Source organism: Ochotona princeps, chromosome 2, assembly GCF_030435755.1.
Source record: "Ochotona princeps isolate mOchPri1 chromosome 2, mOchPri1.hap1, whole genome shotgun sequence".
Lineage (NCBI taxonomy): Eukaryota > Metazoa > Chordata > Mammalia > Lagomorpha > Ochotonidae > Ochotona > Ochotona princeps.
In genome coordinates, this window is record NC_080833.1 from 35,293,660 (window position 1) to 35,312,899 (window position 19,240).

The following is a 19,240-nucleotide window of genomic DNA, read 5'->3' on the forward strand; positions in this document are numbered from 1 at the left end:
TGTATCCATGTGGGAGTCCTGGAAGAAGCTCCTGGTTCCTGTCTTTGGACTTGTCCAGCTCTGGCTGATGCAGCCATTTGGTGAGTGAACCAGTGAATGGAAGACCTCTTCTCTGTCTCACTCTCCTCTTTCTGTAACTCTACCTTTCCAATAAATAAGTTTTAAAAAAGAAATGACATGGACAGCTTCAGACTCTACAAAATATGGGGTGACGGATGAAGAAAGGGAACTGGGAGAAGACAGTGAGAAATTTAAGTCATTTTCGCTAAGACTCAGCAAACAAATATTAAAAATAGAATATCTTTTGGAATGGGCATGCTATGGCCAAGTCAAGGTAAAGTGATTGACAGGCAGCAGGAAACTGTTTCAGAGTTTAAACTCTTGATGGAATGGATCCGTCCTATTATTATGGATAGTAGGAAGATGAGAAGAAGGATAAGAAGATAGCTTGGTGACATACAGTTGTGTCCTAGCTATTAGTACAGAGTAGTTCAAATGTCAAACTTCGTACTTTTAAAGCAGAATATATAATTTCAGAATGAAATATAATATTGCACACAGTCACTGCTGATTGAGAGAGCCTGTGAGCTGATGAGTACAGGCTTGTTGATACTCTACAAGATGTAGTAACTGCCTTCCCCTAGCAAAGCTAGGCAGACAGGACATGGATTCCTACTCAAGATTACTATGCCTCAGCTGAGAACATTTGAATAAATACCCTGTGTCCCTTGTAAAAGTACAAGAGATCTATGTGAAATCTGTCAGTCTGCAGCTGGTGTTGCTAGGACCTATACAGAGGCTCAGAGCTAGGCCGGGTACAAGATAAGACCGGATTCTGACACCATCCATAACTTACCAAGCCACAGTGGCTGGCCTTGAGAATTGAAGAGTAGTCTCTCACTTTCCTGCTGGCAGATAGGAGCTGTGTATATATCACTGTTGATTATTCGCTGTAGGTGGCTGTCCTGCCAATGTAATTCACGGCCCTCAATGGCTCTAGTGAACACTGTTCTTCTTGGTCTGGATAGAGAGTCTGAGGAAAGGGAAAAATACAGCCATACAGTGACGGGTAATTGGAAGTATCAATCTCTGGGTCATCTTAAAGGAGCGAGGTTGGACAGAAGAACAATACATGGGCATGAAAGCAAATGACCAAGTGTCTGTTATGCTGTCTCTCTGCCTCTTCTTGGATAAGCTTTTATTTTAAAACAAACAACAAAACAGACTTAATTTATTTATTTACAAAGCAGAGTAACACAGAGAAGGGAAGGCATATACAGAGATTTTCCATCTGTTCGCCTCCCCACACCCCCCCTCAAATGGCAGCAGCAGCCCGGGCTGAACTAAGCTCAAGCCAGGATCCAGGAACCCCATTTTGATTTCCCATATGGATGGCTGGGACCCAAGTACTTGAGCCATCCTTTGCTACCTTCCCAGGTGCATAATCAGGAAGGTGGTTTGGAAGCAGAGTAGCCAGGACTTGAGCAAATATTCCAAAATAGTATTCTGGAGTTACAGGTGGTGACTTAATCCTCTAGGATGTAACATCTGCCCTTTGAATAAGCTTTTAGTGTGTCTATGCTGTATACAGGAAAAATCTTTCTACATAGATCCGTGGCTGCCTTCTTCCTTCTACAGAGGACCAATTTTTCCCAGGACCCAAAGTTACATGGAAGGTAGGAGAGGCAGTGGTGCCCATGTACTCAATCATGATGAATAACGCTCCTAAAAAGGTTTGAAGTAGACAGAAATAGCTTCATAATTCCCCTGGCAAATTCATACCTTACTTCATTTATAGCCTGATACTTTTCAGATTAAGTGTTTTAAAAACTTTCACAAAATTCATATTAAAGGCTGAAAAAGAGTTGAAGCCCTGTATGTTCTGGGTGCTACTGTCTTATACAGAGAAGTCGCTGATAAGGTAATGTTTGAAGAAAGATTTGTTTGTGCTGAGGGCTGAACCTTAAGGATAATTAGGAAGCAGAAGGAAATGCCATGTCCTGGAGTAGGAGTCTATCTGGAATGTTGGAAGACAGTGAGGAGGGCCAGTAAGAGTAAGCAAGAGTGGAGCCAGATACGGCCAGATCATGGAAGGCTTGGAGGCCATGAGTAAAAGATGAGTTTGAGTAAGAATAGAAACTACTGGAGGGCTGTGAAAGACTATGGCAATCTTTGCATTTCAAAGAGGTAACTCTGGCTACAGTATTGAGAACACATTATAAGTGGAAGGACAGAAGCAGGAGCAGGAGTTATGTGGATACTGCAATCATTCATGAGAGATGACAGTAGCCGGCCAAAGTAGCTAAGTGGTGGAGATGGTAAATGGTTGGATTTTGGATGTATTCTGGAGGTAAATACTATCTAGGACTTGTTCATTGATTAGATATGGAGTGAAGAAGAAAGAGGATGAAGAGTCTGTTATTTTTTAGAAGCATTTATTTATTTGAGAGGCAGATCAGTAGAGAGAGAGAGAAGGGGGGGTGGGGAAGGAGAAAGAGGAAAGAAAAGAAGGAGGAAATGTAGGGAGGGAGAGAAAGCAATAAGGAGAGGAAGTCAGGGAGGGAGAGGGGAGGGAGAGAGAGAGAGAGAGAGAGGGAGAGTGAGAGAGACAGAATGAATATGAATCTTCATCTACTGAATCGTTCCTCAGTTACAATAGCCAGGGCTCAGCCAGGCTGAAGCTAGGAGCCAGGAATTCCATGCTGGTCTCCCACATGGATGGCAGGTGTCCAAGTACATGGGTCATCTACTGTCTTTCTGGGCATATTTACAGGAAGCTAGATCACAAGTGAACGAACCAGGATTCAATTTGGCACTCCAATATAGGATGGTAGCCTTATAACTTACGGCTTAATCCACTGTCTCCCAGTGCCAGACAGAGTTGCCATCTATAGAGATAGGAAAGGTTGCAGGAATACTAAGTTTGGGTGGAGGCTGAGAGTAAGAAATTCTACTGAGATCCTTATTAGTATAAATAAGTGGAACTATAAAAAGGAAGTTATATACACAAGAATGGAGGTAAGAAGAAAGGTCTGAGCAGAACATATACATTTGGGAGTTGTTAGCACAGAGAAGATTATTGAAATAACTGAATCACCACAGGAGTATGGAAGAAGTCTCAGTCTGATGACAGAACCATGACCATCACAGTAGAGAGGTAGAGAAGAGATGGCAGATTGGAGAACCAAGAGAAGAGTACCTTGGAAATCAAACGACAAAGATGTTTCAAGAAGACGGTGATCGATGTGTTAAAATCGCTGACAGAAAAAAAAAATCGCTGATAAGTAAAGCAAGATTACAACTGGGAATTAAGCCCGAGGTTAGGCATTAGCAACAGTAACCAGGACAATAGCTGTTTCAATAGTGGTGAGATTGAAAGCCTGACTGGAATAAAGTCACTAGACAGTAAGGGCAGAAGAAATGGAGACTGAAAATGAATACTCTTGTTTTGAATAGCTTTGACAATTTATATCACCATATCTCTATGACCTCAGAGACTAGTAACTAGAGAAGCAAATGAAGTCACAAGAGTGTTATTTATATATATTTTGTATTTTGGGATGGGAGAAATTACAATGTACCTGTATACTCACAGCAGTAACTCAAGGAGCAGAGGAAAAACAATCTATGATTCAGGAGATAATTCCTATGTAATGTGTCAGACAAAAAAAAAAAAAAACCAGAACCCTGAGAACAACTGCAGAGCACCAGAGGGAGATACATCAATCACAACTTGAGAAACCTAAAAAAGAAGCAAAATTTTCAAAGGAGAACAGTACTGAAGAACTGATATTGTAATAAGGAAGAGACTGCTAGGCTGAAGACATGTGTTTCTATGCACTTGGCCTTTTCTATTCCATTCAAAGGTGATTCTAAAGGAATGCTTCCTGTGGATGGAGGCTTGAAGAGTGCCAAGAATGTACAATCAAAACAGTGGTAACATCGCAAACTTTTCACCTGTACTTGTCTCATTTTGTCCTAAATAAATACACAGATAATAGTGGTAGAGTAAAAGATGACCAAGCAAAAATAGTAATTTAAGTGATTATCTTCCATGAGATTAAAAATACCAAAGAGTTATCAATCAAAATAAAAGAGACAAAGTATAAAAATCAGTGTTTCTTAACCAATAAAGGCTTTCTATGGGCTAAAGAACAGTCAGTTCCCAACACAGAATTATCTGAGTTAGATGAACTCTACTGATCTGATGCTAATGCTGAGTGACATCTGTGGGTCAGTGGCCTCAAAAGGCAAGATACAGTGTTACTGTGTTGGATTTGTCTTACAATAGGGCAGGAATCCTGGCAAAAGCTTAGCAGGATGACCTTAACAAGCTATATGATATTTATATAAATTTTAGGGAATCAGAGATAAGTACAAGAGGCTATGGTTAGGACACTTGGTAAAGCTGTTTTGGGGAGCCCTTCTGTCTATCTTGAGACAAATCTTTTGAGCAAAAATGCATCCCAACTTGGGCCAAGATTTCAGACATAAAGGACTTGAAGAGTAGAAAAATTATTCTAGGCACTATTAAAAGACACTCTAGATGGGGCAAAGGATAGCATCCCAATGTCAAAGACAGAAGCTTACCCTTATTTAAAGTCTGCCATTTCAAGAAGAATCAAAAGATTTTTCTAACTTAGGAAAACAATCCTAGCATCCAACTGCCACCCACCATTGTTCTAGGGCTATTCCCTTTAACTTTTTTAAGTTCTAGGTACAAAGATCTTAGAAGGATTCTTGGCTCACCTGGGCTGTGACTAGCATTCTGGGGAAGTGCATTGGTGATGTTGGGCAGCTCGTGTCCGTAGTTCCCATCCTCCAAGGGACAGACATCCAGGTCACTCCATTTCTGCAGCTGCTGCAGCCAACAGGATTTTTCCTCCAGTTTGCAGTGTGGATTTAAAATTATGCACACCCATAAAGCCCCTGGAAAATAAAGCAATCCACATTCCCGACATCTTTCTTATGACATATGAAAGCCTTAATATTTCCATTTTATTTTTAGGTGGTACAAAAAGAGTCCAAATATAAAAACAATTTGCTAAGATTTTTGGAAACAGTTTATTTTCCCATTCCAAAGTTTCCTTAAAACAGAATGACTATCTGATAACTGGATGTGAGTTCCTGTGATGAGGGACAAGATGGCTTTGGGTTTGAAATCTGACCTCAAATCTGCAGTTTAGTAAATATTTACTAAGCCTCCTATGGTCAAAGCCTGGTACTGTTCCTATTTGGATGGGCTGTCTGGTAGGGGAGATGGAAGAATAAATAAATGCTATCTGAATATGGCAAGTGTTAAGATGAAGATATGATCAGCACAGAGGGAGGGCATTTAGTTCAAGGATGGGACTGAAAGGCAGGTATTCAGAAAATGTTTCACGTTTTGCCTAGTTGGAGTTCCCGACTTTCAAATCTGTTAACTTTAAGACTAAGCTAATGAGGCTCCTACTGTGCAAAATAAATAAAGCTGTTGTCTGCAGCGCCATCTCCCATATGTACCATCTGGAGTTCTGGTGGCTCCACTTCTGATACAGCTCCCTACTGAAGCACTGAAATAGTACCAGAAGATGGTCCAAGTGTTTGAGCCCCTGCATCCATGTGGGAGATTCAGAAGAAGCTCCTGGGTCCTGGCTTCAGACTGGTTCAGCTCTAGCTGTTTTGACCACTTGTAGAGTAAACCAGCACATGGAAGATCTCTCTTTCTCCATGTCTCTTTAACTTTTTTTTTTAAAGATTTATTTTTTATTACAAAGTCAGATATACGGAGAGAGGAGGAGAGACAGAGAGGAAGATCTTCCGTCCGATGATTCACTCCCCAAGTGAGCCACAACGGACCGGTGCGCGCTGATCCGATGCTGGGAACCAGGAACCTTTTCCAATCTGTATTTTTTTTTTGTTAAGATTTATTTATTTTCATTGCAAAGTCAGATACACAGAGAGGAGGAGAGACAGAGAGGAAGATCTTCCGTCCGCCCAAGTGAGCCGCAATGGCCGGTGCTGCCCCGATCTGAAGCCGGGAACCAGGAACCTCTTCCGGGTCTCCCACGCGGGTGCAGGGTCCCAAAGCATTGGGCCGTCCTCAACTGCTTTCCCAGGCCACAAGCAGGGAGCTGGATGGGAAGTGGAGCTGCCGGGATTAGAACCGGTGTCCATATGAGAGCCCGGAGCGTTCAAGGCGAGGACTTCAGCTGCTAGGCCATGCCGCCGGGCCCCTCTTTAACTTTTTTAAAAAATAAATAAATATTATAAAAGGACTTGAGATAACAGGAATACCTATTCCGTAAGGATCCTGTGAGAACTAAATGAAATAACATTTGTAAAGGGTTTAGTTTGTTACCTACTACATAGTAGAATCTTACATATTTTTTTAAAGATTTATTTTGATTGGAAAGTCAGGTATACAAAGAGGAGAGACAGAGAGAAAGATCTTCCGTCCACTGATTCACTTCCCCCAAGTAGCCACAATGGCCAGAATGAAGCCAGGAGCCAGGAGCTTCTTCCAGGTTTTCCACATAGATGCAGGGTCCCAAGGCTTTGGGCCATCCTCAACTGCTTTCCCAGGCCACAAGCAGGGAGTTGGACAGCAAGCAAGGCAGCTGGGACACAAACCAGCACCTATATGGGATCCCAGGCATGCAAGGCAAGGACTTTAGCCACTAGGCCACCATGCTTGTCCCTGAATCTTATTTTCTTTTTCCAAGGGAGAAAACTTGGATTTGAAAACTACTAGTTAACTTGTTTGCCTACTTTCTTGGTGTAGGCATTTGGAGTAGCAGTTAAAATACTAAGTCCCATATTAGAGTACCAGAGTTTGATAAATGGTCCTCCCGGCTCTTGACTCCAGATTCCTGCTAATGTTGACCCTAGGAGGTGGCAATATTACTGGGAAGTCCAACGTAGGCAGTGGTGATGTCTTAAGTGATTGGCTTCCTGTTGCTTACATGGGAGATTTGGATTAAGTTCCTAGTTCTTGTGTTGGCCCGGCCCACACAGGTCATTGTGGATATTTGGGGAGTGAAACACCAGATGAGAGTTCTCTCCTTATGCTTCTCTTAATAATGAACAAAACAAAACAACAACAATAAAAAAAAACCCCAAACCATTAAAAAACTGCATTAAAAAAATTGTGGTGTGTTGAGTTGAGCCAGTTTGTGATACCAGCATCCCATACTGGAGTGTTAGTCTCCAAAAAGTTTTTCTCCCAAAAGCAGCCTGGGAAGGCAGCAGATGTTGGCTCAAGCACTTGGGTTCTTTTGACTCATTTGATCGATCTAGAGTTCTTCGTAAAGATTTATTTTATTTTACTTGAAAGTCAAGAGTTACAGAGAGAGAGACAGAGACAGACAGACAGAGAGAGAGAGAGAGACAGAGAACTCTTCCATCCTCTGGCTCACTCCCCAAATGATCATAATGCCAGAACTGCACTAGTCTAACCTGGGAGCCTAGAGTTTCTCCAGGGTCTTCCATGTGGGTGCAGGGGCCCAAGGACTTGGGCCAATCTCCACTGCTTCCCTAGGTCATAAACTGGGAGCTAGTTTTGAAATGCAACAGCTTGGACTTGAACTGGCACCCATAGGAGAGGCCTGTGCCACAGGCAGAGGATTAGCCTACTCTGCAGGCCCTGAGATCTGGATTTGGTTCCTGACCCAGCCCTGTCTGTTACAACCATCTGCGAAATGAACGGATCAGCAGAAGAAAAGCTCGCTCTTTCCTACGATGCCTCCACCCACTCCCCGCCCGCCTCCCTCGCTCTTCTATCTCTTCCAGCCCCTATTTCTGACACCATGTTTTTCAAATAAATATACAAATCTTTTTGAAAAGGCAAAAACCATAACTTCCTTGGAGTTTCTCTGTTACTGCGGCAGAGTATAACATCCCACGTAGCAAGTGAGTACTGGCTTTTTTGATCACCTCACCCTCCCTGTCAAGGAAACCTGCTTTTTTTTTCAAGGCTGGCTGTGTGGCTCTGCCAGATAATGATTCAACCTCAAGCTAGCAATAAGAGTGGCCACAGTGCTTAATTTAAACATCCTTTGGGATGGAGCTATATCCAAGGATGGAGGTACATTCAGATACTATTTAAAGCCTCTCAGAGTCAAATAGAAAAGTTTTTGTTCTGTCTTTTATTTATTATTTTTAATCTTTTAAATAGAAAAGTTTTAAAAGGCCATCTTGGTCTCTATTTTAGATAATGAAAATAAAGATTTTTATTGGTTCAGTTCAATTTTATTTTTCCTTTTTTAAGCAGCTTTTACAAAATACTTATTTATTTTTATTGGAACATCAGATTTACTGAAGACAGAGACGAAGATCTTCCATCCACTGGTTCATTCCCCAGATAGCCACAATGGCTGGAGCTGAGCTGACCCAAAGCCTGGACCCAGGAGCTTCTTTTGGGTCTCCCATGTGGGTGCAGGGTCCCAAGTCTGTGGACTGTCCTTGACTGCTTTCCTAGGCCACAAGCAGGGAGCTGGATGGGAAGTGGAGCAGCAAGGATACGAACCGGTGCCCATATGGGATCTTGGTGGTGCATGCAAGGCGAAGACTTTGGCCACTAGGCTGTGGCGCCAGGCACTCAGTTCAATTTTCAATATGCACCATGAAAAAGAATTAATACTATGTAATAACTACATTAATGGCTCTTAAGGAGGTTATAGAATTAGTAGCATTTATTTTATAGTTTTAAATAATTGCATCTATTTATTTGAAAGGTAAAGAGAGAGAGGGAGAGGCAGATAGATTGTTCTGGTTCACTTCTCAAATGCTCACAGCAGCTAGGCTAAGGCCAGGATGAAGCTAACAGCTCAGAATTCAACCAAGGTCTCCCACATGAGTGGAAGGGACACGAGTACTGAAGCCATCACATTCTGCTTCCCATGGCGTACAGTATCAGGAAGCTGGAATTGAAAGTGGAACTGGGGCTCAAATCCAGGCACTCTGATACGGGATGTAGATATCCAAAGCAGCATCTTAGTCACTATGCCAAATGTCTGCTGCAGATTAAGAAGTATACTTTTGGAGTTAGCACCATGGCACAGTAGGCGAGACCTCTGCCTGCGGCACTGACATCCCATATAGGTACCAGTTCATATCCCGGGGCTGTTTCACTTCCAATCTAGATCTCTGCTTATGGCCTGGGAAAACAGTGAAGGATGGCCCAAAGCCTTGGGACCCTGCACCCACATGGGAGACTCAGAAGAAGCTGCTGGCTTCTGGCTTTGGATAAACCCAACTCTGGCTATTGTGACCATTTGGGGAAAAAATCAGCAGGTGGAAGAGCTCAAGATCTATCTGTTTATGCTTCTCTTTATATCTTTGTCTTTCAAATAAAAATGAAATAAATCTTAAAAAAAAGAAGTGCACATTTTATCTATAGTGAAGAAAAAGACTTTCTTTTTTCCCACCCAAGATTTATTTTTTTGAAAGGCAGATTATACAGAGTGAAAAGGAGAAACACACAGGGAAATATCTTCTATCTGCTCATTCACCCCCGAAATGGCCAAATGGTTGGATCTGAGTGGTCTGAAGCAAAGAGCCAGGAGTTTCTTCCTGGTCTCCCACATGGCAGCAAGGGTCCAAGGCTTTGGGTTACCCTCTATTGCTTTCCCAGGGCTACAAGCAGAGAGGTGGATCAGAAGTGGAGCAACTGGGTAATGCTCATATGGTATGCTGGCAGTAGCAGGCAAATAATTAGTATGCTACACCATGCTGCTGGCCCTGAAAAAGCTTTTCATTTTTTTTAAAAGATTTATTTATTTATTTTTATTACAAAGTCGGATATACAGAGAGGAGGAGAGACAGAGAGGAAGATCTTCCGTCCCATGATTCACTCCCCAAATGAGCTGCAATGGCCGGTGCTGTGCCGACCTGAAGCCGGGAACCTGGAACCTCTTCTGGGTCTCCCATACGGGTGCAGAGTCCCAACGCATTGGGCCGTCCTCAACTGCTTGCCCAGGCCACAAGCAGGGAGCTGGATGGGAAGTGGAGCTGCCGGGATTAGAACTGGCGCCCATATGGGATCCTGGGGCGTGCAAGGCGAGGACTTTAGCTGCTAGGCCCTACTGCCTGGCCCTGAAAAAGGTTTTCATATTTGCTCTTCCCAAATAGAAAAGAGGAGCAAAAAGAAACCATTCAATTTGGTAAACAGTACTCTGATGATCTTTGAAACAGCAAACATAATACAATAAGAGGAATAGCAAACAGACTGGTTGAGTGGAGAAAGGCTCAAGAGGTAAAGCAGCAAAATGCTGGAGCAAGTGCTTGGGATAGTGGTTATGATGCTACTTTTGAGGCCACATCACATAATAGAGTGTTTGAATTCAAGTCCAAGTTTGACTTCTGACTCGATACCTGGGTCTCTGTTATCTACAAAAGAGCCTGGATTGAATTCCAGGCTCTTGCTTTGATCTGATCCAGCCCCGGCTATGTGAGTGCTTGAATGAACCAGCAGACAGAAGCTCTCTGTCACTCTCTTTCTCTCTTTCAAAAAAAAAAAAAAAGATACAAAGGTACCATAAAACAATAAGAAAAAATGATGTTCTAACTCTTGTAACTCTTGTTCCTATTTTCCAATCATGTAGATATTAAAAAAGAGATACCTAGAAAGCAAGTATAAACAATCTCACCAGTAAGATAAAAATGAGTTTTCTGTACTATTAATTAGTCCTTATGAATTTGTTTCAAAAACACCCAGAGATGATCACATTTCCAAGATTTTAGAGATTTATTTATTTTTAAATTTTTATTGTGAAGGCAGACACGCAGAGGAGATACAGAGACAAAATCTTCCGTCCTCTAGTTCACTTCCCAAGTAGCCGCAACAGCCAGAGCTAAGCCCATCCAAAGCCAGGAGCCAGGAGCTTTTTCCAGGTCCCCCACGTGGGTACAGGACCCCAAGGCCTTGGGCCATCCTCTCCTGCTCTCTGATACCACAAGCAGGGGGCTGTACGGGAAGTGGAGCAGCCGGGATTAGAACATGGGATCCTGGTGCATTCAAGGGAAGGAGCTAGCCTCTAGGCTATGAGCTGGGCCCACATTTCCAAGGTTTTAAGAAAAATAAATAAATAAATAAATAAATAAATAAAGTAAAAATCTTGCGGCTGTCTGCAAAGAGCAGCATTCATTGAGCTTTGAAAGCATATTTTTCCAAGTAAAAAAATATCAAGAATGCCAAGCAAAGCTATCTATTATATAAGTTAAAACTGTACATAATTCTTCTATGTCTAGTACAATAATAGCTATCATTGATTTAGTATTATCAGTTAAGTATTAGTACTTTATATACATTATCTCATTCATCTCTCCAACTCTAAAGATCAACGAGGCTTAGTTTTGATGTAGAAAACAGAACATGGTGACGCACGGATGCCTCCTATATTTTCTTCTTGACCAGCTTAATATATCTCTCACCAATGTGTTAAAAATGCAAACTCTCCAGCTCTCTAAAGCTACTGACTGACAAATTGTGATCTGTTTAAACAGATACTCCAGGTGACTCTGAGAGATCTGAGTCAGTATCTTAGAATGATGAGGGTTTCTTGGAAGGTTGATGCTTCAACTTCTTAGATATGACAATGTCAGAAGTTTTTCATAACAAACACAAGTATATGACAAAAGCTTTAAGCATCCTGGGAGTCACCTCTGTTCACTTATTCTCATCTACATGTCCAAAAGGCCGAGCCCAAATCCACAGCATAATTTGGTGATTGGTGCAGAAATAACTCTAAAGACATTCATCCTGCCTATGAAACCGACTGACACAAGAAGCCAAACTTGAGTACAAACTTAAAAAAACCCAAAAAACAAAGCAATACAGAATTAAGGAAGTTAACATGTTTGACTTAGAATCACATTCACTGGGGTTTCAGTGTGGGAGCTGGTTACCCTAAAGAAATTAACTCTCCTGAGCTTAGTTTCACTTAAAAAAAAATTTACTTATTTATTTGTAAGGCATAGTTAGAGCAGAAAGACAGAGAGGCTGAGAGATCAATCTTCTGATTCACTGCCCAAATGGCTGCAATGGTCAAGGTTGGGCCTTGCTGAAGCCAGGAGCCTGGAGCTTCTTCCAGGTTTCCACATAGGTGCAATGTCCCAAACATTTGAGTCATTCTCTGCTGCTTTCTGGCCATTACCAAGAAGCTGAATCGGAAGCAAGACTGGAAGTGGAACAGCTGAGAGTCAAACCAGCGCCCACAGCACTGGCCCCCAGAGCTTAGTTTCTCTTCTAAAACTCTGGAGTTGCTAACAAGTAAGGGAGTCCCTGGGGAGGAACCCATGCCTACAAATTCTTTTGAGAAAAGAGTCCAGAAGTGGTTCCTAAGCTCTATGTTTTGTGTTATGTGACCTCAGAACACAGTTGTAACTAGCTGGATAAGGAGCTAGAAAGATATTACTCCCACACTTCAGCATTGGTAGAGATAATCTTCCGCAAGACGTTATTCTGTTATCAAACTTAACCAAATGTGTTTCTTTGTAACAAATACACAAAATATTTCATATGGTTATTATGAGAACTAAATGAAACAATGTTGAGAACAATATTTAACACAAAGACTGGAACATAACACTGAAAAATGCAGCTATTCCTTATTGTTGACAACTCCAAAGCCTTTAGTGCCCCTAAAGACATAAGCACCTAAACCAAAACCCAGGCTCACCACACTCCAAATGATCAACTCCTCAGGCTCTCATGCTTAAGACTCTAAGATCTATGTTTTAGTCTAGGAGAACTCGCTACAATTCCAAGCTACTGACATCATTTTAGATGAGTGGAAAGTCTGCTGTTGCTTTCTGGGGTGCAGTACACATGGAGAACCATGATAAAATTTTTAGAATATTAAAAAAAAATTTTCTGTATAATGCAAAATGGTTGGATGGTGAGTTCAGGGTATGAAAGTGTCTGAGAGTAAGGAGAAGAGTTGAGTGTTAACATGGCAAAACTGGCCTTGAACCGGCCTCAGATCAGGAGAATTAACGATCAAAGCGGGCTGTCACAGTGGGGGGAGAATCTAGAACAGAAAGGCCATTCAGGAAGCCACATTTCTAATCTAACCTAAAATGCCTAAGGCTTCCAACCACACTAGTGGTGATGGGAAACAAAAAGTGTGAATGGACACTCGATTGCATCCTAAAGGTCAAAGAATCAAATAAAATTTGATTGAATATAGGGAAAGAAAAAAAAACCCAGATGTTCTACAGCACATCTGGTAGAGTTAGGAAGTGGTGCCACTACCACCTTCTCTGCAAAAGAGTTCATTTTGGATTTCTCAGTTGAAATGGTCGATGGAAAGCTACTAATTAGGGATCAGAACTCAGACTAGTGGAAAGAAGGAAAGTTTGAGATTACCACTAAGTAAGCACTTACGCCAACATAGTTTTTTCTTTTAAGTTACTAGTGAGTGAGTGTAGAGGACGAATAGTAGGTCCAAGTCTTGGAAACCGTCATGTGTTTAAGAAATCTGATTAGGAGTGATAAAGAAGCTAAGACTCAAGGAAAGAAACAAAAATGAGCTGGTGACTATGTGGAGAGCGAGGCTAGTAGCACACAACAGAAGCCAAGCGAAGGCTCCCAATACCTGGAACAGAATACTGATGTCCATAACGAAGCACAATGCTGTAGAAGCAACAAGAATGAACTCAGAATTACTCTTCTTGGCCCCTGTAGATGCTCGATCTTTCACCAGCTGGATTTAGCAAGATCTATGCTCACTCATGCTGTTGCCTCAGGACAAGCTGGTAAGATGTAGTACTTCTGCGAGAGATGAGGACTTACCTAGCTCATCCCAGAGCTGCCTGCACTTGTCTGTCATGCTTGTTCCTTGTTGTCGCCAAAGAGTGAGTCGTGGGTCGGCCATAAACTGTTCGGTTATAAGTGTCAGCATTCTGGCTCCATTGGAATCTCTCATTCGCAGCATCTCTCGAACCTGACACAAAAGGTGTGAATAAGATTGGTGATTGTACAACATAAAGGAAGGTGAGGAGGGCTAGGAGAGAAAGCATCTAAGCACAACAGTAAGATACTACTTCATATCCTTAATCAAAAAGGGCAGAGAGTAACAAGTGTTGGCCAGTATGTAAAGAAATCAGAACCTGTTGGTGGGAATGTAAAATGATACAATCATGTTGGAAAACAGTTTGATAGCTCTTCAAAAGGTTAAACAGTTATCCACAATTAAACAGACTCCACAATTCTCCAAGAGAGAAACATGCACAAGAATATTTATAGGGGACAGTATTATAGTGTAGCAAAAAGTCAAGCCATTGCCTACGACCATGGCATTCCATCTCCCCTCTCTCTGTAAATCTACCTTTCAACTACATATATTAATCTTTTTTGTTAAATTTTTAAATTTATTTGAAAGCCAGAGTTAGAGAGAGAGAGATACAGACAGACAGAGATTGAGAGATCTTTTCCTCCCACTGCTTCACTCCGTAAATGGCTGAGATAGTCAGGGTTCTGACAGGCCAAAGTCAGGAAGCCAGGGATTCTGGCTCTCCCATGTGGGTTCAGGGGCCAATGCACTTGGGGGACATCTTCTGCTGCTTTCCCAGGTAATCAGCAGGGAGCTGGCACAGAAGTGGAGCAGCTGGCTCTCGTAACAGTGCTTTTATGGAATGCTGACATTGTAGACCGTGGCCTCATCTGCTATGCCACAATGTTGGTCCCAATAAGTAAATCTTAAAGAATGTTTTTAATAGTATTACTCATAACAGTCAAAAGGCAAAAACAACCTAAATGTCCATGAACAGGTGAATATGGAGTATCCATACAATGGACTAGTATGCAGCCATGAGAATGAATGAAATTACATACTAATTTATGTGATAACACAGATGAACCTTTAGTACCTTATCCTAAATGCAAGCAGCCAGTCAGAAAAGACTACCAACTACATTATCCCATTCATCCAAAAGTCTAAAATAGAGAAATCCACAGAAAGTAGATGAGTGATTGTTCAGGACCAGGGAGAGGGATGTGATAAAGGATAAAGTGATAAACCTTAAAAGAATATCTTTTTCAGATGATGAAAATGCTCTAAAGTTGATTGTGCAGATGGCTGCATATATTTGAATTATATACCTTAAATACCGCTAAATGAGTATTTACTTTAAATGGGTGAATTATACAGTATGTGAATTATGTCACTAATGATGTTAGGGGGCAGGCAGGAGAGTAAGGAAGACTTATGTGAGATTGTCCAGTTTCAAAATACTGTCTCTTTAAGGACACTTTTGAAGCCAGTCCCCAAGGATTAGCTGGGTAACATTTGTTTCAAAGCAGAGAAGGTAGTTTCCTTGCTAAATCTCCCAGCAATGCCAATTTACTTGGAGACCAGAGCAGAAGCAATAGAAGGACTACCAGGTTGAGGGAGCAGGGCTCCCTGGATGCTCTCTCTTTAAGCCAGCTCTGATCAGCTCCTCTCAGCAGGTTTCAAGCACTCAGTGTAACGAGGTTTAGTTAGTATAATGCAATATTGAAAAATTGTGATGATTCCATTTTACTTGAGAACATTTCTTTAAAAAAATAATTTTTCACATCTTACCTTGGCAAACATCGAGTTGAGCTGTTTTCCAGAGCCATAGTAACCCCCCTGAGAGAGAAACAGTTTCACTTGTTCTTTCACCTGTTCTTCGTCCAAATGCCAACAGTTCTCATCGTCAATGCTAGCCCCAGCCGTGGGGTCAGGGGCACCTGTGAGAAACAGGAAGCGTGTAATGAGTCCCCTGAGTTGTAGGAGCATTTTATGAGAACATCCAAATTTACTCTAGGTTTATTCTGTGTTACTGTGGTTCCTGTCAACTGTGTGGACCTAAATAAGTACCAAAAATCTAATGCTAACTTCATGCTCACTAAGTCTCAGTTGTATCCTCTCCTGAGGTTGGAAAGAAAAAGCCTAGAGGGAAACACAGACGTGACAGTGTGAAATATATTTGTCTATTTGGTCTTTACTTGTCTATTTGGTTTTCTGGCACATAACTCCTAAAATCCTTGAAATCTTCAAATTGATGTATCTTTTTGTTGACTGGCTGGGCACCAGTGCAGGGCTAGAAGCTAGAACTTACCCTCCAACTGCTGGGGAGAGCAGAGTGGCAGAAGGTTAAGCTATTCCCCAATGACCAATGATTTAGTCAACCATTCATAGGTAATGAAGCTTCCATGAAACACCAAAGGGATGGATAAAAGAGAGGAGAACATGCAGAGGTTCTTGGAAGGTGGTATGCCTAGAGAGGACACAAAAGCTCAATGCCCCTTAACACTTCCTTACTGTGTGTATTTCTTCATCTGCATTCTTTATAAGAACCTTTATGGTAAAAGAAGTAAAATACTGTGAGTCATGCCAGCACATTAATCAAACCCAGAGAGCCGGTGTGGGAACCTTGATTTACAGTAGGCTGGTCAGAAGCCTAGATAAAACCACCTAGAGATTGCAACTGGCATCAGACGTTGGTGGTAGTACTGTGGAATTGAGCTCTCAGCCTGGGGTCTGATGCTATCTGCAGGTAGACAGAATCAGAGGTGAATTAGAGGCTATCCAGCTGGGGTCCTCTGTAGGACTGATTATCCTCTCGGTACATGGGGAAAATCTTCACATATCTGGTTACAGAAGCATTTTGTGTTGTGTTCAGAGAATGCAGTAAGAGAATCTGTGTGTGTCATTCCTCTAAACGTTCAGTATACAAAATGAAAATTGTAGTGTATGTATACTTTTTTTGTTAGAAGGATGGCATTTATTTTGTTCTTTTGTTTTCTATGGAATTCAAATATGCCTCAAAGTGCACATATTATTATTTTTTAAAGAAAAAAAGTTTTTTAAATTTGGGAAGCAAAGAGACAGACTGAAGGGGACTCCAATCTGCTAGTTCATCCTTAAATGCTTACAAAAGCTAGGTTTGGCCTATGGCTGAAGCTGAGAGCCCAGAATGCCATCCAGGTCTCCCACATGGGTAGCAGGAACCCAAGTGCTGGAGCCATCACTGCCACCTCTCAGGATCTGCATGGGTAGGAAGTTGGAGTCAGGAGCTAGTGCTGGGAATCAAATCCAGGAATTCCAGTGTGGAAGGGAGAAAATTTAGAGGTCTGAGTAGTAACATAGTGGGTTAAGCCACAACTTGGAATGATTGTATCCCAAATCAAAATTTAGAGGTCTGAGTAGTAACATAGTGGGTTAAGCCACAACTTGGAATGATTGTATCCCAAATCAAAATCAAAATCCCAAATTGAATTTGAACACAGGAGTTCAAATTCCAGCCACTCCATACTTCCAATCCAGTTTCCTGTTGAGGCACCACCATGCAGGTAGTGGATGAAAGCCCAGGTACTTGGGTTCCTGCCTGCCAGGTAGGAAACCCTGATGGATTTCCAAGCTCCTGGCTTTAGCATAGCCTAGCCCCAGCTGTGGTGAACATCTGCGGAGTGAGCCAGTGGACGGAATATTTCTGTCTCCTCATTTCTGTTTCTCTGGTGTTCAAATAATCTTAAAATAAAAAAAAAACCCTTCTTACTACATAGAAAAAATATGTTAATCATAAAGCTGCTTCCTAAAGTACAGGCATAGTGGCATATAGGGGTGTGTGTGTGTGTGTAATAAAATAAAATATTTGAAGAAAAGTCTTCAGTGATGAAGTGTTTTTACTAAACTAAGTCCAAATGCTTCAGCTTAGTATTGAAGGCCTTTCTTCTTATTTAAAAAAAAACAAATATTTATTTGTATTGGGAAGGCAGATTTTCAGAGAGGAGGGATACAGAGAAAGATATTCCATCCACTAGTTTACTTCCCAAATTATTGTAATGGCTGGAGCTGAGTTGATCTGAAGACAGGAACCAGGAGTTTCTTCCAGGTTTTCTATGTGGGTGCAGGTGCCCAAAAATTCAGAGAGGTGGATGGGAAGTGGAGCAGGCGAGACATGAACCAGCACTCATATGGGATGTGGTGCTTGCAGGTAGAGGATTAGCCAATTGAGCCACTGTTGCAGCTCCAGGTCCTATCTTTAATTTCTAGCTTTATTTTCTCTTCATTTACACAATATTTCAGCCAGAAATCCATGTTCCCAACATCAGACATACTTCCTTATGACTTCACTTATGGTTTTCCCTGGGCTTCCCTCCTGCTCCCTCTGATCTGTTCTTTGGCTCAAAACCAGCAGTTCTCATGGACAAAACTGCCTCATGCTTACAGTCAGGGCCACATTCTCAAATCAGTACCTGAGATGCCAACATTGCTGAGGTTCAATTAAATGCTTGGTTCACTAGGCAGGAGGGTTTCGCTTTTATCCCCTAGTCATATATCATTGTCACCTGCAAAATATCCCCAACTTATGCTGATATGCTCAGCACACAAAGGCAAATATCCTTCAGTTGCATTTTGTTATACACTGGAATTGTGCGTTTTCATATATTTCCAACTGAACTGAAACTTTTATAAGGATAGGGATGCATTTTTTAGTGTCCCAAGTCCCTAGCTCATTAGAAGAACATTGAGTTAATATTTATAGAAGGAACAATACATGTCTCACTGACCATGTAGATTTAAGTTTTAGGTGGAAAAATACTATATCTTATTAGAAATATTTACAAAGTTCAGGTGGGAAAACAGAATGTCCTACCACAAATATTTGCTAATAACTATGTATTGAGTGCCTTCTACAAGCCAGAATGCTTTTCAGATACACGTCTCATGTAATGTATGCTTTCTGAGGACAGAAACTATTTTGTTTGCTGTTATGTTTGTAAAAAAGTGCCTGGCATATGGCAGATGTTCAGTAAATATTTGTCGAATTGATTCCAAAGAACCTTTCTAACAACTCTATGTGATGGTATATTTAACCTAATTTTAAAATAGAGAAACTAAAGTTTACACATGGTATCTCAACAGGTAGAAAACTTTGGACTTGGGCCACTGCCGTGGTGTAGTAAGTTAAGCCTCTGCCTACAGTGCCAGCATCCTATATGGGTGCTGGTTTGCATTCTTGCTGTTCTACTTCCCATCCAGCTCCCTGCTGATGTGACTAGGAACACAGTAGAGGATGGTCCCAGTGCTTAAACACCTGCATCGACATGAGAGTGAGAAGCAGCTCCTGGCTCTTGGCTTCAGATTGGCTCAGTTCTGGCCATTGCAGCTATTTGGGGAATGTACCAGCAAATGGAAGATCTCTGTCTCTCCTCTCTACAAATCTTTTATATAAAAATAAATAAATCTTTAAAAAAGAATAAATTAGCCTTGAGAGTGTAAGACCTGTC

General features: G+C 41.6%; 1 protein-coding gene across 1 annotated transcript in view; it reads right to left on the reverse strand.

Moving 5' to 3' along the window:
* ZSWIM5 (zinc finger SWIM-type containing 5) overlaps positions 1-19,240 on the reverse strand; it is a 144,950-nt gene that overhangs the window by 24,264 nt on the left and 101,446 nt on the right. The window contains exons 3-6 of the mRNA XM_058680379.1: positions 15,546-15,694; positions 13,775-13,925; positions 4,750-4,929; positions 857-1,033 (exon numbers count right to left, since the gene is read on the reverse strand). Coding sequence (XP_058536362.1) covers positions 857-1,033; positions 4,750-4,929; positions 13,775-13,925; positions 15,546-15,694 — 657 coding nt within the window. The remainder of the gene's footprint in view (positions 1-856; positions 1,034-4,749; positions 4,930-13,774; positions 13,926-15,545; positions 15,695-19,240) is intronic.